This window comes from Plodia interpunctella, chromosome 19, assembly GCF_027563975.2.
Source record: "Plodia interpunctella isolate USDA-ARS_2022_Savannah chromosome 19, ilPloInte3.2, whole genome shotgun sequence".
Classification (NCBI taxonomy): domain Eukaryota; kingdom Metazoa; phylum Arthropoda; class Insecta; order Lepidoptera; family Pyralidae; genus Plodia; species Plodia interpunctella.
In genome coordinates this window covers 1,676,453-1,699,500 of record NC_071312.1, presented here as the reverse complement: position 1 = coordinate 1,699,500, position 23,048 = coordinate 1,676,453, and the positions used below count along the sequence as shown (strand labels likewise).

General features: G+C 36.8%; 3 protein-coding genes across 7 annotated transcripts; 2 read left to right on the top strand and 1 right to left on the bottom strand.

Annotated features, from left to right (window-relative positions):
• Window positions 1-1,079: 1,079 nt before the first annotated feature.
• Window positions 1,080-22,415, bottom strand: LOC128678123 (putative nuclease HARBI1). Of its 5 annotated transcripts, none has more exons than XM_064436571.1 (7): window positions 17,897-22,415; window positions 11,876-16,278; window positions 11,586-11,782; window positions 11,379-11,508; window positions 5,165-5,306; window positions 2,970-5,088; window positions 1,080-2,150 (listed from the first exon to the last, which is right to left on the bottom strand). In XM_064436571.1, the coding sequence occupies exons 2-6, from the start codon at window positions 12,110-12,112 to the stop codon at window positions 4,676-4,678; spliced, it is 1,119 nt and encodes a 372-aa protein (XP_064292641.1). In that variant the 5' UTR covers window positions 12,113-16,278; window positions 17,897-22,415; the 3' UTR covers window positions 1,080-2,150; window positions 2,970-4,675. The 5 variants fall into 5 exon arrangements, with proteins under 5 accessions (XP_064292641.1, XP_064292642.1, XP_064292640.1 ...); XM_064436572.1 differs by having other exon boundaries at window positions 11,876-12,417; window positions 20,108-22,415; XM_064436570.1 differs by lacking the exon at window positions 17,897-22,415 and adding an exon at window positions 16,576-16,716.
• LOC135309914 (uncharacterized) lies at window positions 5,578-10,613 on the top strand. Its single transcript, XM_064436594.1, has 2 exons — window positions 5,578-5,790; window positions 9,937-10,613. Exons 1-2 carry the CDS (start codon window positions 5,619-5,621, stop codon window positions 10,611-10,613), a joined length of 849 nt encoding a protein of 282 aa, XP_064292664.1. The 5' UTR covers window positions 5,578-5,618.
• LOC128678472 (uncharacterized) lies at window positions 16,299-16,910 on the top strand (the record flags this gene model as incomplete). Its single annotated transcript, XM_053760047.2, has 1 exon — window positions 16,299-16,910. A coding segment is annotated over one exon (612 nt), but the record flags the coding sequence as incomplete, so codon positions are not given.
• Window positions 22,416-23,048: the final 633 nt, after the last annotated feature.

The following is a 23,048-nucleotide window of genomic DNA, read 5'->3' as shown; positions in this document are numbered from 1 at the left end:
AACTCGCAACGTTTCCCGCGCCCGCACCCGCCCCCGCGCCCGCGCGTAGCTACGTGAACAAGCACTAAGTTATTACTCGTGCGAACACAAAACGATGCGCTGGTATAAAAAAATTATTATACATATCATCCAAATATGCTTAGTGAACGCTTTTTTGTTATATCGAAAAATTAACAATTCAACTATAGAACTTTATGATTTTAGAAAGGGTATATTACAAAATTTATTGCCAAATGTCCCAGGGCTTGCTCAATCTCCGAATGAAAGAATACATTTGCCAATACTACTCCCAAGCCATGGCGGAAGGGTAAGTAGAAAACGGTGTAGGATATGCTACAAAAAAACAAAGAAAAACAACCAAGTTCTGTATGGGTGTCTTGATTGCCCAGGATTCCCAGGGTTGTGTCTTACCCCATGTTTTAGGGAATACCATAAATATTAAAAATGTTATTTGGCTTTGTGAGTAATGTTTCGAGGTAGACATGTGTAGCTATAAGTGTCTAGGCTCAATGAAAAATGGAAACACATTAAAACGATTACTTTTTTTAATTAGAAATGGTTCTATCACAAAAATCAGGAGCTTACATAATAGCCGGGTCCACACCGGACGATCCATCGCGCTCCGATCGCGCGCGGCAGCAGCGCGATCCAAAGATGCAGGCGGTGTAGACGTGCCGCGCGCGATCCATGCGCACGTATTGGAGCGCGCGCTCCCTACCTCGCGCGATCCGTGTGCGGTCGGTTTTTGTGCCAGCATCAAAGGTGCCTCAGTTGCGTGATGCGCGCGGTGTGGACGGTTGTGTTGGTTCGCGCGATCCACCTCGCCATGGACATCTCAGAAAGTCGCCGTTTGATATCGCTTTATAAAGAATTTAAATGTTTATGGGATCCCAAAGATTCTAATTACACCAATAGAGGTGTTAGAGATGATGCTTGGCGTCAGATTTCTCGTGAAATGGGGAATAAGTCGATCGAGAACCTAAAGAAAAAAATGCGATCTCTGGCGGGAGGCTACAGAAGGGAGAAATACAGAGAGAAGCAAAGCCGTATAACTGGATCCGGTAAGAAAACAAAGCTACTTTTTATCTGTAGGTATTAAAATTATATATTTTAGTATAAGTAATTACATCATAATATTTACTGTGGATTTCACGTGATTTCACTTTTTACATTTAAGCTGTTAGAAATACACGTGGTTATTTTAATGAGTAACTTGTTTATTTCAGGTGCTCAAGATACATATAAATCAAAGTGGTTTGCGTATGATGACTTCGACTTTATGGCGGATAAAAATGAACCCGGAACCACACGCGATACATTGGAACATGTAAGCTATTAGTTTACTGATATTCATTTTGCCAAACTATTGTATGGTTTGTAACAAAGTGTCTTGCTAAGTGGGACCGTAATGTAGTGGCATTTTCTGTTGCTCTTCTTGGTACGACGGCCATCGGTTGTAGCGATTGTGATGGCGGTTCATTTCGCCAGCTTCCAGGTATTACATCTCCATTCTCCTGTACTGTATCAAACGTTCCTGGCGATATAAAGTTAGGATTACTGCGTAAGTAGTTATATAGATGAACCGTTGCCAGCACGACTTTAGTCGCAGTTTCTGGTTCCAAAAGCATAGGTTTACGCAGGACTCTGTAGACAGAACTAAGTACTCCAAACGCGTTTTCAACTACTCTACGTGCTCTTGACAGTCGGTAGTTGAAAATTCTTTCACAAGAACCCCTTTCCCGTGTACCATCGTATGGTTTCATAGTATAATCATTAAGCTGAAAAGCTTTATCACCTAGTATATAATAGGGTACCTCAATTTTATAGGGAACTTGCAATATCTCCGGTGGAGGAATATTTAGCTCTTTTTTTTCAAGTTTTTTATATAAATTTGTGCTTTTGAACACGCCTCCATCTGATATTCTGCCTTTAGTCCCAACATTCACATACAAGAACCTATAATTTGCATCTACTAATGCAAAAAGAACAATACTAGGAAATAATTTGTAATTATCAAAGTCGTTGCCACTATTGAAAGGCGATTGTATAGCGACGTGTTTGCCGTCCATCGCTCCTATCACGTGTGGGAAATTCCACTTATTCTCGAATTGCTGAGAAACTGTACGCCATTCTTCTTCAGTTGACGGCACCTGAAAATAAAGGAGATCTTAATTATAATATAAAGCTGAAAATAAGAATATGCAGTAAATAGTAATAATAATTGTTGTTACAAGAATCTGATACGACTGAAGGGGTTAATACTACAGTGAGCGAAAACGAGAACAGTAACATTAGTAGTGACATACAACCGGAGAGAGCCAACCACCACACAGAGCAGAGTAGAGAGCACAATGATCAGAATGCACAAACCAGTGTCCAAACAACAAACAAAAGAACAAAAAAAAGAAAGAAAACTACTTCTAATAATGCAGATGACATATCAGATGAAACTCTTTCAGAGGCTTTCCAACTTCTGCAACAATGTGCTCAGCCACCACAACCGGAAACTGATTCTTACATTGCTTTCGGGCAGTATATATCTACTGAATTGCGGAAATATGATGCAGTAACATTAGCTAATGTCAAAAATGCTATATGCCAAGTTATTTTTCAAGCTGACACAGGAAGATATGGGGATAGCAATTATGGATATTACACTAATTCATATCCTGGCACACCAATAGCATCCACTTCATCACAGTCCCAGTCTCTACAACCTCAAAATTATCCAGCTCCAATTCCACAGACATCACCGTCTGCTCATCTAGCCTCCAATTCATCGCAGTCCCAGTTTGAGAAACCTCAGGATTATTCACTTCCACAGTCATCACCGAATTAAATAAGTACCTACCTATATACCTATATCATGTTTTCAAAAAATAATTAATAATTGTAAACATGTTACTTCTTTAAATTATGATTGTAATACAATACTTTTTTATTGAGTAATAAAGTATGGTTTTACTTACCTTTACATAATCATTTAACAGGTCAATGATGGCTTCACAAACTTCAGGAATAATTTTCGATATAGACTGTTTGGAAATGCGGAACAGATACTGCAAACTGACATACGAATCTCCAGTTGCTAAAAATCTCAATGTTAGTAATAATCTTTCCTTCACAGTAATGGCATCTCTATAATTTGTATCATTCTTTCTTAGCTTGTTATTCAATAATGAACACAATATCTCAAATTGATTAGCATTCATTCTTGCAAAATTGTGTTCAACTTTATCTGACACTAACTCTGCGTACAGCTGATTCCCAGATTCCAAGCGATTTTTGTAAATTTGTTTCACCCAAAACCGTCGTTTTCTTTTTTGTGATTTTTTGCGCAAGCATTTAAGCAAAATAAAAGTTACTGCTGCAACGGCAAGACGCCGCCGTTGTACGTGTGACTCCATATCGTACAAGAGTTAGACTGGCTGAATCACGGATCGCCTTAGGATCGCTTGGAGCGCATATTTGGGATCGCAAGTTTCCAAAAGTGGATCGGCCTAACACGATCCACGATCCACGATCCACGCTCCGCGATCCTGGATCGCGGATCGCGGGATCGATGGATCTTTTTTGGTGTAGACCCGGCTAATGAAAAATCAGTCTCTCAAACAATTATAATAATTAGCCTTATTTATAAGTATCACGTTGTACGTTAAATATTAATAAATCTATATAAACACTAAACTTGGTTTCATTTTACTCTTACTCATCAGCTCTATCCTCACACATTACTATAATGTTGGTAAATGATTATTTCAGAATTTCTATAATATTTTGCATGATTGCATATCTTTCATTTATACTAAATCGTAGCAATTCGTTGGACACGAATTGTCCAAAATATTTGCAACCATGCAAATCAATAATTGTTGGAATCTGCCGCTCATCTATTTCTTCCCGGGTCTTTTTGGTGCTCGTGGAATTATCTTTTATTTTTTCTGTGCATGTTGCACAATCCTTCGTTGTTTTTTTTATAGTTCCACTAACATTATTCGCTATTGGTTCCGAATCGTCATAAGTTTGTGAATTCTCATAAAACACGTCGTCGTCGTCGCATTGAGTCTCGACTTCTGACTGCTTACGTTAGATACACAATGGCAAATGACATTTTAGCAAGTAGAAACACGAGAACAAGCTACAAGTTACAATTCATGGCGGATGATTCCCCAGGGGAATCATCAAAGTCTCTGGCGCTTGGTGCCTCAGAGGCATCACGGAATTTATGTTTGACGCCAGGAACTAAAGATTACTAAAAAGACCTCCGCACGGAAACGGTTAACGGACTCCGGCGAGCGCCTTGCTACAGCAGTAAGAGACATGGGCGAACATTTTGCTGCTGCAACTACAGGGAGACCCCATCATTCCCATAAATGATAATATATAACTTAACAATCATGGGAAATGATATTTAAATACATATAAGTATACTAGCTGCGCCCCGGGGCTTCGCTCCTGTGGGAATTACGGGATAAAAAGTATCTTTTATGATCTTCCAAGTTATGTATATTTATGTACCAGTGTACCAAATTTGATAACAATCCGTCCAGTAGTGTGTGAAAGAGTAACAAACATATACACATCCACACATTGTTACAAATTTTAGCATTTATAATATTATTAGTAGGCTTTTAAACTTTTGTGTAGTTTTAAATGTTATTTAAATAATAATTTATTAATTAAAAATTATACTAGTATCTTTGTATTTTAGGTCAATATAGATTGTAACTCTATAGAAGCTTTGTAGCTCTATAGAAGCTCCAGCTCTTTCTTGTAGTGCAGGTTCTGCATCACTAGGTCTGTTTATGTTGTTAGGGTTCTCATCATCTTCCATTATTAAATGTGCCCGGTTACACATATTGTGGAGCACACAGCAAGCATTTATATTTTTTGCTGCTACAACAGGGTGATAATGTAACACTCTATGCCCCAACAAACACCTCCAACGATTTTTGAGCACCCCAATAGTGTGCTCCACTGTATTACGTGCTGTCACATGCATTTTTGTATAATGTTCCTCTGGAGAGCCAGCAGCAGCATCCACGATGGGCGTCATCATATATTCCCTTTGTGCATACCCAGAATCACCTGAAATAATGTTATCATATGAAATAATATGATTATAGTAAATTTATATTAAAAATATATGAAAAAAAAAAATTACCAAGTAAATATGCAGATTCACCAGCATTAATCAATTGCGTGAGGTGGTCTTTTATTGGATGCTGGTTCCAAATAAAACTATCATGTGATGCTCCTCCAAATGATGCATCCACACTTAATATATTTAAGTCAGAGTCACAAATCTATAAAGAAAATGAACAATGATGTAGTGTGCATATTAGGCCTCCTACGCACTGGCGACCATGGTCGCCGCGACCTGGTCGCGGCGGCCAGTGAATTCTGGACTTTATATGGCAATCGCTATAGCCCCTACGCACTTAGCGGCCAGCGACCAGCGGCCACCGTTGGCCGCGGCGTCAAATTTGATGCCACGCGACCAGCGACCAATCGTGGTCGTCGAGAACATCACTTCTGTATTAAAATTCATCAGTGCTACCGCATCGGCCGCGGCGACCAGACGTGTAGCTAGCTAGCTACAGAGTGATTATTTTACAATGGCCAATTTCGACACGGAAAGGTTCATAATTGAAGTTGAAAATAGAAGAGGTTTATGGGATTTAGCATCAAATGATTACTCCAATAAAGATTTTAAGCGGCAGTTGTGGCTTGAAGTGGTCGATATATTTGGCGGTGAATCCATGGAAGATAAAGAAAAGGCAGAACTTGGTTAGTATTTTATTTTATTATGCCTAAGTAAATTAATAATGCGATGAACTACAATAAACGCAGCAGGTGCTGTAGTAGCATTCGACACGTATATGTGACACGAGTGATTTTTTTTAAAGTTGTTCCGTTCATTCAAAATCTAAGAAATTTTAGCAAATAGGTAATTGTCAAAAGTATAACTATTTTATTTCTACTATTTTTCGCTTTGCACATGAGTTTTGACAATTATTTGCTAAAATTTCCCAGGTTTTCGTAATGATTGGAATAACTTTTTAAAAAGATTACTCATACCGCATGTGCGTTCGACGCCATTTTGTTTACGGCGCGCAATGGCGGCTCGCGGCGAGCAAGTGCCTCAACGCACAAACTGAGCAGCCGTCGTAGGTACGCACCCATATATTTACAAATTAATTGGTTAATTGTGCCAGGGCAAGCGACCATCGGTACTGAAGTAGTTTGCGAATATATCTCGATATTCGGTTGATGTTCTATTTGCTCTATTAGGTAAACATGCAGGTATTTCTAATAAAGCCTCTGGTACAGTTAACGTGTCCTTGAAATCATATCCGTCTCTTTCTCGCACAAAATTATGAAGCACACATAGAGCTTTTATAATCACAACTGCAAATTCTTTCTTGACGTTTAGGGGTCGGTGAAGAATCTGCCATTTATTGGCTAATATTCCAAATGTACATTCAATATAGCGGCGGGCACGGGATAGTCGATAATTAAAATTAGTCTTTACATTATTCAAGTTTCTCCCAGCATACGGTCGCATCATATGTTCCGATAGTGAAAACGCCTCATCACCCACTAAAACGAACGGCATTGATTGGCCATTTTCTTTGATGGGGTTATTGCTCGGAATATCGAGATCATTATTTAACACGTTAGATGCCATAGAAGAAATAATTTTATTTTTAAAAAATATTTTTAATGTAATTTGGCGCGGAATATTAAGATATGAATGTATATCTAATTTAATGTGAAATCGGTTCGATAGTTTTCAAAATATTTTCGAAAAACCTGACGAGGTCACCGGTGACCTGCTTGGCGCTATTAAGCGAAAATATTAAAAACCGTTACGAAGGCGCCGGAGTGTCCGCAACCCCGGTCCACCCGCTCCCCGCAGTCGTTTGCCTACACTGGAGGTGCGCGCACGTCGCTTTAGATAAGGTTTATATTGTCAGTTTTCTTTCGTTATTTCGTTATACCCAATACTTGTGAAATATGGATATTGAAACTTCAGATTTGGAAGATTTTACCCAAGAAGATTTACGTGACATCGATTTACTTGAAGCTAGTATTTTTGAAAAGATAAGACGGGATTGGGATTTGAATGAAAGACAAGATACAGATAGCGAAGAGGTTATTCATGTTCCGAGAAAGCGCAGACGTATTTTTATTACAAGTGATTCTGAGTCAGAATGCGATCCCGTGGAAAAGTTCGTTACAGAAAACATACCTAGTTTGAGTGGAAGTACATCACAAAAATGGGTTGAGCCAAAGGGGCACCAACCATCTGTTATCGCCTTTACAGAGCCAACAGGTAATTGTTTTTTTTTTTTAGTTTTAGATTGCAACATTTATTTTAAAACAAACTTGAAAACGGAAATATTATATTAATTTGTTACGAATATATTCGATATCATTAACAAATTAATATATCATTACAGTCAAATGAAATGTACATATAATTTTCTATTATTTTATAGGAATGAAGAAACCATAGCATATGGTTCAAGTCAACTGCGAAATGCAGCCCAAGGCCAATATTTCAGCCTTATGGTACCAGATGATATCTTTGAAGAAATCGCAGTTCAAACGAATTTGTTTGCAGAACAACGACAAAGAAGTGTAAAACCTTCGTCACGCTCGCATAAGTGGAAACCAACTACAAAAGATGAAGTAAAAAGATTCTTTGGCTTAATATTGTACATGGGTCTTGTGAAGTTACCAAAAATCAGTCTTTATTGGAGTACAGACCGTGTTTACAGGCAACATTTTCCTCCAACTGTCATGAGCCGAAACAGATTTGAAATATTATTGCAGAATTTGCACTTTACAAATAACGAAACAGCTGATACTAAAGATAGAATTTGTAAAATACGACCTCTCATCGACAAATTAAACGAGAACTTTAAAAAACACTATGGGCCTAAGGAAGACGTATGTGTCGATGAAACGCAGGTCCCATTCAGAGGCCGTATAATCTTTAGGCAATATAATAAGAGCAAAAGACACAAGTATGGAATGAAACTTTTTAAACTATGTACAATACCAGGCTATACATGCAAATTGCAATTGTATGCAGGTAAAAATAATGAGATACTAAATACCTCACCGCCAAAAGTTGTGATGTCTTTATGTGATCACATATTAAGTTTGGGACATACTGTTGCAACAGATAATTGGTATACTAGTTGAGAGCTAGCAAACCAACTTCTTGACAAGGATACTCATTTGGTCGGAACCCTGAGGAAAAATAGGAAAGGTTTGCCCAAAGCAGTGGTTGAGGCTAAATTAAAACCAGGTGAATCTATTGCAATGGAAAATGAACGTGGCATATGTGTACTTAAATGGAAAGACAAACGGGATGTGTTGATGCTATCGACAAAGCACTCAAAAGGGTTCTCTAAGGTTATTAAAAAGGGCAGGACGATTCGAAAACCAAGAATGATAATAGCCTACAATAAAGCAAAAGGAGCAGTCGATATGAGTGACCAGATGACTGCATATTCGTCACCATTAAGAAAAACAGTAAAATGGTACAAGAAATTAGGAATCGAAGTTATTTTAAATACAGCTGTTGTAAATGGATGGATCATGTACACTGAAAATAAAAAAGTGAAAGAAAGTATAGTAGAGTACAGAAGGCAGTTAGTGGAGTATCTGGTAGATTCAGGAATGGATAATGAAAAACTTGAACATACTGAAAGACCAAAACGACTGAAGCACCAATTGGAAAAGCGAGAGGGCAATGTTAGAAACACAAGACGTTTCTGTTCAGTATGCTACAAAAAAAACACTGCAATGCTTGGTTATAAAGTTGCCAAAAATAAAACAAAGAAAGTTGCAACATACTGCAAAGAGTGTCCAAATGAACCATACTTTTGTTTGACCTGTTTTAATAAGTTCCATCGCTATGTTTAAGTTTTTAAATTCATCATTTTAATTTTATTTTTTATTGATACTTTTAAATAAAATAGTTTGCGCTGCGATTTTCATATGCTAAAGTAGTTTTATTTTCCCTTCAACAAAATTTCCAACCCTTATAATTCTCATATGTATGTGTAGAATATTTGAGATTGAATTGGTATTTTCTATTATGATATTATATAATCTATTTGATAAGTGTAATACAAAAATTGAACTATTTGATAAGTGACAAAAGCACAAACAAGTTGGTTTTCACTTATCACAAACTATCATGTTCATAATTTCAGAAGTATTTTCGAAAAAAAAATAGTTAGGCAGGAACCACGCCGAAGATGTATTCTACAGCGCCACTCCGGTCATTTCAGTCCAGAAATTGTATTAGAAACGCGTCCTACGGCGCACAAATTCGTTCCAAAAACAAGTTTACCTTGAGGTCACCGGTGACCGCTATGGCGCGTAAATCTAGGTAGGGGCCCGGTCACCGGTGACCGGGGTGGCAGCTAACGTGTAAGCCTATGATAAAATACAGAGTCTTTGTAAATTGACGAATCACTGCATTTGCCGTATGCTCCAATATCTACGTAAAGAAATTTATAATTTACATCACATATTGCAAGTAACACGATTGAAAAATAATTCTTGTAATTGTAATAAAGAGATCCCGAATGTTGTGGTTTGATAACTCTAATGTGCTTGCCGTCGATGGCTCCGATGCAATTAGGAAATTGGGCGTATTTTTGAAAACCTTCAGCCGTTTGAATCCACTTATCTCTGGTCAATTGTGGCATCACAATTGGTTTTAATATCTCCCATATTGCTTCACAAACATCAAATACTATTTCCGATACTGTAGAAAGCCCTATACGGTATTCATGACTTATATGAGATAAAGAACACCCAGTAGCCAAATACCTGAAAATAAAATTCACATTAATAAACATAATATTAGTTTTGTAATATGTATTACATTTATTTATTGATTTACAGGCATTACTCTCCAAAAAAGATGGAAAAACCTTAGAGACTGTTTCACAAGAGAGCTGCGCCGTCTTAAAGATGTCAAAAGTGGTTCTGCTGCAAAACGTAAATCACAATACACCTATTTCAACCAATTACTGTTTTTGAAATCAGTGCTGGACACAAACGCAACAGAAAATAGTCTCGAAGAGGCAAGTCAAGAAAATGAAAGTGCAAGATCTTCTGATCTTGAGACTCAACAGTCTGCATCAAAGTCGCTTAGAACAAAAAGGAAGAAAAAAATGCCAAACGAAGAATCCGATACAGACCCTCTAATTTCAGTTCTGCATAAGACCATAGCGACTACACAGAATGATTCAAATTGTGACAGACTGTTTCTTTTATCCCTCCTCGAAAGATTTCAAACAATCCCTGCTGCAATGAAGACCAAAGCGAAAATGGAAATCATGGAAATTATAGAAAAATACCAACCGAACTGTACACCTACAACAGCGCGCATAAACTATTCAAGTAATTTCAATACTCGTAACGACCAAGAATATGACCCGCATCGACCGAGTTATTCAGGTTATTCTACTACCAACAGGATATCAGATGATTCAAATTACAGCGATACTCATACTCATTATTCTGATATTTCTCAAAATTCAGAAATGATAGACCTATTTCCCAATTTGGATGATTAATTGTTCACAGTTGCGATTTTTTAAGTTATGAAAATACAAATAATTTGATTATCTACTTCAGTTTTTTAATATTTAAAAACATGTTATAAGCAAGCCCTTTTCCTCTCCTTTTCAAAGTCGTAAAGTAGAATACTACTGAACAATAGTTCATAAATCTTTTAAAGTGGCAAAACCTTGGTCAATGAATTATACAGGTTGTTATGAACATTCCGAAACACCCTTTAAAATATATCACGTATTTTTTAAACATTCTGTATTTAAAAAAGAAAAAGCTTACCTTATTGTTATTACTAATTTTTCTTCTGCTGGAATGCATTTCCGATAGTTGTTACCAGTTCCAGTAATTTTTGGTTTTATTGTATCCAGTAACAGGTTAAAAGTATTCGTTGACATTCTCATGTAATTAAAGAATCTCTTCTCATACATTTTTAAATCCAAAAAATAAGTATAATATAATCCTTTAGTCTTTCTCTCGCAAAGTAATGGATGCACCCAAAACTGTCTTTTACGTGAAATCTTCCGTTTTCGTTTTCGTAGTAAATACACAAGCACAGTTAGCGTGATTATCTTCCGCACGTCCATCTTGACACACCCTTGGAAGTCGACTGCAAATTTTTCGGCCGTCCACATGTCGCGCTTGCATAAGCACCGGCGACCATGGCCGCGGCGGCCTGGCCGCGTCTATGGTCGCCAGTGCGTAGGCAGCCTTATAAGCTATTGTTATGTAGGTATTTATGTAGTAAACCATATTAAATGGACACATACTATTAATACATTCCTTGAATGGAAATGTTTCCGGTTAAAATATCTCTCATTTTCAGCAGGACGTAGTATAGCCACATGGGTTCCATCTATGCATCCTATTACTCCAGGGATACTAAATTTTTCATAAAACCTAAAAACAAAAGATTGTTAACTCATTTCTCCAATATAAACAAAATCATCATAGCTTATTAAATGCAATTTACAGACTTTCTTTTGATAACATTGCGTTCTTGCTCGGTTTGAGGAAATTTTATGTGTTTATGCAGGACACTCGGGCTATTTAATGCTGCAAATACATCCCTCAATGCTCGAGACACTGATTGTTGTGACATGGGAGTACCTAGTGAACTTCCCACTAGGCGTTGATAGCTGCCAGTCGCAAAGAATGAAAGTGCTACTAGTATCTGTAAACCAAAACCAATTTATTAAACACAGGTTCTTTCGCAAATTTTGTGTTTCAGTATCACAAACAAACACATAATTTCAAACAAAATTACCTTGTATTTTGTACTGATATCACTTCTCCTTTTTGGAGTTTGCATCAAGGGTACAAGTTCTTGGCACAATCCATGAAAAAATGTCTTGGTGACACGATAATTTCGCTTAAATTCATCATCACTTTGAGCAAGGGCTTTATCGGCGTATCGAGCAATCCTACGAAAATTACGCGTTTCTCGCAAATCCTTCCTATAGACATCACTAAGAATTACGCTTTGCAACACCAAACGAGCCATTTTATGCACTTTTTCACAACTAAAATGTTAACTCAGTTCTAACAAAGTTACTCTTTCGCTATTGTTACAATATCCAATAACAACACAACTTCAACGCAATATGGAGCTGTCAAAGTGGCTTCAAGAGTAACGATCTCAAGTTCCAAAACTCAATCTCAATGAAATTTAGTTCACTCAATATCCGCACCAATGTGGCGCTAGTGTTAAATTCAAGAGTGCCAAATGACGTTTCTTGCATTGAGATTGGGATCGTATATTGGGATTGTGATTCGAGAGTAAGCCTACTGGCACCCAGTGACTATTATCTATTTCCAAAAATGAAAAAAGAACTGCGTGGAAAAAAATTTGGCGACGATGAAAAAGTGAAGTCGGCAATTTCGGCCTATATTGACACCAAAGATAAATCATTTTTTTTCGATGGTATAAATAAGTTATTTGAGAGATCTGAAAAATGTATTAGAGTTGTTCGGTGGTGATACCATGAATGTTAAAGTTAAATTTCAAGATGATGCAATTGTGAATCGTACACCATGTATTGTATTGTCTAATAATGATATATTTCCCAAAATATACAGCTTTTCGAACTCGAATGTATTCTTATAATTGGAGACCTTGTGAGGCTTTACGTAATTGTAAAAGGTGGAGGTGCGTTGTATTACACTTTACAACGCACCTCAGTTGCTCGAGATGTACGAGGTAAATTATTCCACTCAGCAGCACTTAAATACGACGGTATAAAATCTACCAAACAATTCATTAGAGAAGTACAAACACCTTTATCGTCGTTTGTTTAATCGCTTTCAAAGGCAAGAGCAATGGAAGGTAATTGCCTACCATGCAGTTAGTCACGCTCCAATCGGTGTCGCGTCTACATGTGTTTGAGTACCAATAATATTTTAGTAAAAAAGATGCCTACTTGTGTTTTTAGACACTGTACAAACTACACATCACTGGATGTGTAATGAAAGAAAAAAAGTTTCATTTTATGCGTAATTACATAACATTTTACCTATTTAATGTAAGAATACTGAATTTCTTATAATTTTCGACTGTCATGGCGGCGCAACTGGTTACATCCGATGAATTTAACAAATAAAATCATTAGGTATATTATTAAAATATGCCTGCTATGTTAATAAAAAATGTGTGGTAAAAAACCGTGAAAATTCAATTATTGAATGTACATAAAAAAGCCTTCAATAAATACTGCGATCTTGCCATGACAGCTGTCCGTCTGCAACGAAATAATCTGCGAAGTTATCGCGTAATGTATACGAATCTCTGTGGGTATTTCCAATTATAGTAGAACCGCCTAAATGAGTCCTCGCCCGCGGAGTACAAGGGGCGCGGGGGTACGACGACAAAGGGGACCGAGAGAGGTGCGGGCGGCGGGCGCATTCTTGTAAAAACTCAGTTCGCTCGCTACGCGGTTAGCGATCACACGTGTTGACAGTTGCGGACGCCTTGTGAAAGTTATACATGAGATTACATTCTCAAGATGAGTCGAAATGTTTTCGGACATAGAATTAATAGTCAGTGCAAACAAATGGCGTTTAACGTATATGAATATTTTAGAAAAAAGAAACTCGACCCAAATTCTGATGAATATAAACAAGATATACCTTTAAATAAAACTGTAGCAGAAGTTACTGGATTATCAGAAAAGACTGTATCTAGAATTGTACAACAAGGGAAAGCATTAAATGACAACGAGAGATTTAAATCACCAAGAAAACCAAAACAGGTTCGTAGAAAAAGAGTGGAAATAGACGATTTCACAAAAGGAGTGGTAAGAAGAAAAGTCACTCAGTTTTACACAATTTTCAAAAAAATACCTACTCTGAAAACTTTGAACGCTGTACTTAGAGAAGAGAATATATTACACTGCGGCAGGGAATATTTAAGGCTATTATTACATGATCTAGGTTTTAAATTTAAGAAATGCGGATCTAAAAGGAAACTCCTTATCGAACAGCCAAATATCACATCGTGGAGGTGGAAATACCTAAATACTATTAAAAAATATCGTAGAGAAAGAAGACATATTTTATACCTTGACGAAACTTATGTAAACGCGTCTCATAACGTTTCAAAATGTTGGCAATCAAAGGATGAACTTGGCGTTCTATCTCATATTGGTAAAGGGGACCGTTTGATCATCGTACATTGTGGAGGTCAAATTGGATTTGTAGACGGAGCCCTTGTGATATTCAAATCCAAATGTAAAACAGGTGATTATCACGATTCTATGAATTTCGCAAATTTCAGTAAATGGATAAATGAAAAGCTCATGCCTAATATACCGCAAAATTCTGTCATAGTAATGGACAACGCAGCTTATCATTCGGTTCGAGAAGAGAAAAAGCCAACTATGGCTTCTACCAAGCCAACTATGCAAGAATGGCTACGACGACATAACGTGCCTTTTGATGAAAAACTTAGAAAAGATGACTTATATAAATTAATTAAAAGCCATTTCACAGAAGATATTTACAAAATTGACGAGGTATTGAAAAGAAACGGACACGAAGTATTGCGTTTGCCTCCATATCACCCAGACCTGAACCCCATTGAGTTGGTCTGGGGTGATATCAAAGGACAATTAGCACAAAAAAGTATCGACTCTAATTTGGACCAGAAAAAAGAAATATTAGAGAGATTATTTGCTGAATATCCCAAAGAGAAATGGGAGAATTGTGTTAAACACGTGATTAAAATCGAAGACGAATATTGCAAACATGATGGAGCACTAGATGAAGTTGTTGATTTTATTATTAATGTGCAAGACGATTCTGATGATTCTGATGATGGCTGTTTCGAAAGTGAAGAATCAAGTTCCAGTGATACTGATATTATGGACATAAGTGATTGATTTATAATTTTGATAAATTTTGCATAAATAAATATTACATACATAACTTTATTACCTTTTTTTTACCTACATATCATACCTATATATCATAAAATCACATTTTTATCGAATTGTTTTGTATGAAAAATAAAAATTTGAAAATAACAATAATCGAAAAATGCTTATGCTATTTAATTCATGTACGTGGTCTCGTTGATACCATGGAGATATGGGATAACAAAAGGAACACGTTGTATAGTTTACAGTTGTTTCATTCAAATTTTGTATAGCCATTATTAATTTTTTAATAAAAATCTTCACCTGTTTGCCGCTAACCACTATGACTTCACATATCTCAAGAAATGTCCAGTAACATTTCGCCTCTTGTATTACACGCTACGCTCGACCGCCGCCCGCACCTCTTTCGTTCCCCTTCGTCGTCGTACCCCCGCGCCCCTTGTACTCCGCGGGCGAGGACTCATTTAGGCGGTTCTACTATAACCCCCGAACTGAACGTATATGGTCTGGTATAATGACAATATCATGAAAGTCATTAATTTGACTTCTTGATCTTATAAAATTATGCAAAATACAAATTGTTTTAAGAAAACAAATTGCTTTGTCTTTTCCAACGTTCAATGGACGATGGAGTATGCGAAATTTATTAGCCATGATACCAAATGTACACTCAATATAACGTCGCGCTCTCGTTAACCTATAATTGAATATTTTTTTTTTGTAGTTTAAATCGAGAGCTCGAGCATATGGCCGCATGACATGGCTAGATAACCCAAATGCTTCATCTCCTACAATAATATAGGGCAAAGCTGCGGTTGCAGCAATGTTGGTTGGTTTATCATTGTGTATTACGGGCAATGCTTTGGCAGGAGGAATATCTATTAAGTCATTGTTGATTTGTTCGTACAATCGGCTTTGTGTGAAAATTGCGGAGTCAGATTCTTTACCCTGCACTCCCACGTTTATATAGGTAAACTCATAGTTGGCGTTACACATTGCAAGCAGTACAATAGAATAGTAATGCTTATAGTTGTAATAGAGGGAACCACTATGTGGAGGTCTTATAATGCGTATATGTTTTCCGTCTATTGCACCTATGCAGTTAGGAAACTGGGCTTGCGTTAAAAAACCTTTTTCAGTCTCTACCCATAGCGCACGGGAAAATTTTGGTATACATTCTTCCTTTAACCTTTCAATTATAATTTGACAAACTTCTGTTACTATTTTTCTGACCGTGGTTAGTCCTGTCTGATACGCCAGATGAATATCGACGAAGGTATGTCCACTAACTAAATATCTGTAATAAAATAAAATACCTGTGTTATTGTTTCAGTGAAAAAGCTGCAGCAAAGATGGAAAACTGCAAGAGACACTTATATAAGAGTGAGGTCTACTAAAAAAAAACTTAAATCAGGCTCCGGTTCCAGGGCAAATAAAACATACATTTACTATAACATGCTGTCATTTTTAGATTCAAACTCGAATACTCAAGGAGAAGAATCGGCAGACAATTTTAATCAGTCAGTAGAGCAAAACGCGTCACCGAGAACTTCACAAAATAATACGATTATTGAAGAAGATTTGATTAATGTACCTAGCACCAGCTCCAGCGTTACCAAAGAAACACGATCTTCCAAGAAACGTAAGTGCGAATCGCCAACTGATTTCGAATTAGAGTTGTTAAATTGCGTGAAGAATAACACTGCAGATAATATGGACGAAGACTTGAATTTTTTTAAGTCATTATTACCAACTGTAAAAAAATTGAGTTGCTTTAAAAAATTATTATTTCGTACGAAAGTATTAGAAGCTTTAATTGATATTGAAAAAGAAATGATTATTACCATTGATGACCTTTCATTAACGCAAAATACGGTAACGAATGATTTAGAATCCTTAAATGTAAGATCAGATACGAACAATGAATAAATAGGTAACAAGAAAGACTTTGAAGATTTGATTAAGACTGTTTAATTATTAAGAACAAAAGAAAGAGAAGAACATGAAGAACTATTTAAGTTAGTAAAAAGCGCAATTTTATATTTATATTTTTCTGGTCTCATGTGCAATTATTATGATATACAAGGGCATTCCCAGGCAGGACCCCTACAGACAGGCAATAGACCCCTTTTTTACTTAATGGACCTTTTTTTTGAACCTACTCATAACATTGCTCCTTCATATGTCCTCTTCTTAAATTTAATCTTTTATGTAGTAAACTGTGATTATGATTGTGATGATAAATAAGAATTTAAAATAATATTAGTACCCGATCTAGTAATAGAAGGGAATAATTAATAAGGGAAATATTCATATGTAAAAACTTGCAATCAATATGCGTCATTATAATTAATACTTTGTAAGGTAGGTATATTATTATAATTAAGACATTTAGACTTATTGTACTGTTTTAACTGTTATTGTGTTTTTTTATTTTAAACTTGAACCTGTGATTTTATTAGTGTATTTCAAATGAATAATCAATGACTAATTGTAACGTAGCGTTTATGCAAGACACTGTGATGACTGTTGTGATTAAGTATATAAAAAAATAAGTGAATAAGTAGGTATAGATAAAAAAAACGAAAAAGATAAAACTGTGTAATTTAGAAATAACAAAATATAATTAATAAATATAAGAAACTGTGATTAATATGATGATTAATAAGTGTGCGGTTATGTGTTTCGGTCCTAAGAACAGAGTGAACCACATCAAGAAAAACATTTTAAGCCATATTCAGGTGTCACTGCCGAAACAATAAGAACTTCTTCTTCTTTCTTGCTTGATGTGGCTAAACAGTAATGTGACTTACATAAATTGGCAAAAAATATGAGTGTTCTAAACTTTTGTTAAATAATGACTGTTTTTTTACATGAATAAAGATGATTATTAATATCGAAATGTCTTTACTTACCGCAATGTCATTGCAAATCGTTCCATTGGTGATACGATTGACGTAGATTTCAATCGTAGATTGTTAGTCTTCAAATAGGGCTCCAGTTTTGAATATAATTCATCATAGACTTGTAATGAAACTTTAAAATATTTGAAAAAAAACCTTTCATTTTTTCTTAATATACCAAACTTCACCACGAATTCCCCGCACAGTAACCTAGATTCAACGAACGGGCTTACTGGCTGGCGTCTTTTTTTGGCAATTCGTCGTCGCCGTCGTCTTGATAAATAATACAACATTAATTTATCCATTATTACTTATTCGACTGTACACCTCCAACGTCCAAATTGTACTGAGAAAACTGCGTACGCGGATGCACGCGCCGATGCCCGCGCATAAGCACGCGAACGTGCTCACGTGCGTGCACCAGAAGCGTGGCCCGTGACGTGCTCACGTGCGTGCACACGCTTAACGCAGTTTATCCCCTAACTCGTGAACATTTTCGCGCGATGATTTATTATGATTTTCGGCGTGGATTAACTCAAAAACAGTGCATCGAACAACTGATTTTAACTTTTGGAGATGAAGCACCATCGAAAACCACTGTGTATTATTGGTTTAAGGAATTTCAACGTGGACGGTCTATGCTCATGGATGAAATTAAGGAGGGTCGTCCTAAATCGGTAGTGGTACAACAAAATATTGATGCTGTGCGACAATTAGTAATGCAAGATCGTCATGTTACATACCGCGAGATAGAGGCGTCTCTGGGCATTAGTATGACGAGTATACACGCGATATTACACGAACATTTAATTGTTAAAAAAATTTGTTCGCGTTGGATTCCGCACAACTTGAGCGTAGATCAAAAACAGGCTCGTGTCGACTGGTGTAAGAAAATGATAAAAAAATACAACCGTGGCACGTCAAAAGCTGTTTATAATATCTACACAGGTGACGAAACCTGGATCTATGCTTATGACCCTGAAACTAAACAGCAGTCAACGGTGTGGGTCTTTCAAGATGAACCGAATCCAACAAAAGTTGTTCGTGCGAGAAGCACTTTAAAGCAAATGGTCGCTTGTTTTTTTGGTATCAACGGACATGTAGCTACAGTGCCACTAGAGAATAGTAGGACGGTTAATTCTGAATGGTACACCACCATTTGTTTGCCAGAAGTCTTTGAAAAAATACGAAAGAACAACCCACAACGCAGAATCATACTTCATCACGACAATGCTAGCTGCCACAAGTCGGCTGAAACAAATAATTTTTTGGAGGGTCAAAAGATTGAATTGACGGGTCATCCGCCGTACAGCCCCGACCTGGCACCCAATGATTTTTATTTATTTCCAAACATTAAAAATAAATTACGTGGTCAACGTTTTTCGAGCCGCGAAGAGGCCGTTGATGCGTTCAAAACACACGTTTTGGACATACCTCAATCAGAATGGAAAAAGTGCTTTGAAATTTGGTTTCATCGTATGCAGAAGTGCATAGATCATCGCGGAGAATACTTCGAGAAACAATAAAACCATATGTAATAATATATGTTTGTTTAATTTTGTTATTCCGGATACATAAATAGCAGCCCTCGTATTTCACGCATATGTGAGTTCAATGGAAACGCCGGTTGTAGCTTCAAAGGGAGTGTCTTCTGGGTGTCCAACCACGGAAACGATCATCTGCATGTCGTCCACGACTGCGCCTATAACGGAAGCACTTGTAGATGCCAGCGAATCCGAGAAATTAGAGCCGCTTGCGGTCAACCAAGACTTAATCGAAGACTTCTTCGGTCTGCAGAATGTACCAGCGACCACTGGCTCAATCTCGCAATCTATTTCGAGACATGCGAACGGGAAGCAGTACATTTTAAAATCGCCGGGCGAGTGTGGACTAAATGTCATCAAGCTAGAAGTCTATCCATTCGCAAAAATAAACTGCTTGGAAAAGAAAAACTGGTGGAAACACGCCGAAACGAAGATGTTATTTCTGACAACTTCAGGTGTCGATCCGATTACTCCGAAGGGAGAATATATTGAAAAGGAAAAATAGTTTGGTGTTTAATTTCAACCCGCTTCCCCCTTATTCCGCGAACTTTTTGACCTCCCCTCGTAAACAGAAGTCTCGCTATTACCAATAAACCCATAACCCTAGCTTATTTACTTTTTATAACAACTTTTTTTTTATATCTGTACTTTTTTGCGACGGATGACGTCACGCAGCTACGAGGGTAAATCAAAAAGTTCTTAGAATGACATATTGATATATTTTTTTTGTGGGTAGTTTATTATTATTTTTAAAGAGTGATTATCGTATAATGTTTATGCTCAGTTACAATCGATTCGGTCGTATCGTTTACAAGCAATAAATTATTAAGTGCCAAGGGTATTCCAACGTATTGAAATATGGAAAAAAACGAATTACGTGCGGTGATAAAGTATCTGTGCCTAAAAAAAATGTCCACTAAGGAAATTTTTTTGGATATTCAGGAGACATTAGGGGATAATGCTTTACCCTATTCTACAGTAGCTTACTGGGTTTCGGAATTTAAAAGGGGTAGATCAACTTGTGAAGATGATCTGCGTTCAGGGCGGCCGTCAACCTCCATCACAGAAGAAAATATCAAAAAGGTCGAGAAGTTAGTTCTGGAAGACAGAAGAATAACTATAAAACATTTAGCCGAGGTCCTAAAGATTTCATTTGGAAGCATCCAATCCATTTTAACAGATTCCTTGGGGTTCAGAAAAGTGTCGGCAAGATGGGTACCACGAATGTTAACAGAAGAAAACAAAAAACGTCGTTTGGAAATTTCAAAGCGCAATCTTGAAATATTACAGTCCGATCCGGATGAATTTTGCCGTCGTGTTGTTACCATGGATGAAACATGGGTCCACCATTTTGATCCCGAAACTAAAAGACAAAGCATGTCTTGGAAACGGCCATCATCGCCACCAATGAAGAAATTTCGCGTTGCTCCTACCGCCGGCAAAGTTATGGCCTCTGTGTTCTGGGATAGTGAAGGAATCCTTTTTATCGATTACATGCCGAAAGGACAGACCATTACTGGATCCTACTATGCTAATTTATTTCCAAAAGTGCGTGAAAATATAAAGGAAAAACGGCGAGGAAAACTGTCATTGGGCGTGTTGTTTCTTCACGATAACGCTCCTGCGCATCGGTCCGAAGTTGCGCTCACGGCAATCCGCAGTGCTGGCTTCGATCTTCTTGATCACCCACCATATTCTCCGGACTTAGCCCCTAGTGACTTTCACCTATTTCCAAAATTAAAGGAGCACATCCGTGGAACTAAATATAGTGATGACGACGCAGTTATGGCTTAGACGACTTTTTTGAGAGTCAAGAAAATGAATTTTTTTTGGAAGGAATTAGAAAGTTAGAGAAGCGGTATACTAAATGTATTGAATTAGAAGGAGATTACGTTGAAAAATAAAATATTTTTGTACACATCTCCTGGTTTTTTTATAGTGATTCTAAGAACTTTTTGATTTACCCTCGTATTATTGTGACAAGGTTTCATCGCAATATTAACTTGCGGGGCTTTTAATGTTTACACGAATCTGTGGAAATTATCCATATGCATTACGAATATTACGCGTGTTTGAGCAGTTGGATAGGGCATTCACGCCTAGCTGTGGAGGTTGCCTATCTGCGTTATAAATATTTCGGTTTCGCCACAGTAAGATATATTGTATTTTTTTCAGGCAATTTTTTTGATATGATGTTTACACGAAACTGTGGAAATTATCCATATGCATTACAAATATTGGGATTTCGCCAGTATAGGAAGATTCTACTATTGAATAATTGTGTGTTTGAGCATTTAAAATGGCGTTCATACCAAGCTGTGCAAGTTGTCCATATGCTTTGAAAAAATGGTATTTATATAGCCAAATTAACGAAGCATTCGTACATGATGTTTACACGAAACTGTGGAAATTATCCATATGCATTACAATCATTGCGATTTCGCCAGTATAGGAAAAATTTATCAATGACTTATAGATGTGTTGAGTATTCGAAAATAACGTTCATACCAAGCTGTGGATGTTATACATGTTTTGAAAAAAAAATAGTTTCGGTATTATAATATGGCTAAGATTTGAACGAAGCGTTCAAACATAATGTTTGCATAATAATAATAATTCTTGTAATATAATAATTCATTCTTATTTAAATTATAATAAAAAGGCATTCTTATTTAAAACATGTTTACACGAAACTGTGGAAATTGCATTCCAAATATTGCGATTTCGCCAATATACGAGTAGGAAGATTCTACTATTGAATAATTGTGTGTTTGAGCATTTCAAATAGCGTTCATACCAAGATGTGCAAATAAATGGTCCATATGCTTTGAAAAAATGTAGTTTCGTAATTTATTTGGCCACATTTTGAACGAAGCATTCGAACATTATGTTTACACGAAACTGTGGTAATTATCCATATGTATTATCTATTTTGCGGTGACGGCCGGGCCGGCGGCGGCGCCTTTGAAGCCTCTGCGCAAACGCCGCGCCGCACACTGGTTCGAAAATCGTATATGGTGGACTTAGGGATCAAAGTGCAGCTATCACGCTGATTTTTTTTTTACATACTCCTTTTAACAATAGCTTTGACTTTTGTTAATAAGGTTTTTGCTAAAAAGTGCATTTTCATATTTAAAAAAAATACTGTTTATTTTTTTGTATGGAGAAAAAGTAATAATCATAAAAATCTTTGAAATGGTAATACTGTTAGGCAGGGCGGCTAGTAGGCGTTATAGTCCGCACAATTCTCAACATTTTATACCTTGAAGTCATATTCATATGTCTGCCGCTTTGGCGTCCACAGCGCTTGGAAATTTTCCTTATTAAATATATAGGCATCATAAACTAAATTACCGTACCCATACTACGTGACCCGTTCAGAGGCGGATGGGTCAGTCTTTTAAAATACCGCACTTGATCATAGGAGGGGGGGGGGGGGGGATTTCATCATCACGTACACAATATCGCAGAGAGAATCAGAGGATCACAGAAAAGGAGGAGGGGCGGGGATAACAAAATGGATCCTTTTATACGTAGTATGGGTACGTTCCCTTATCTTATTAATATAATATATATATTAAATATAAATATTCTAGATCGAGTATAATAAAAATAGTCTA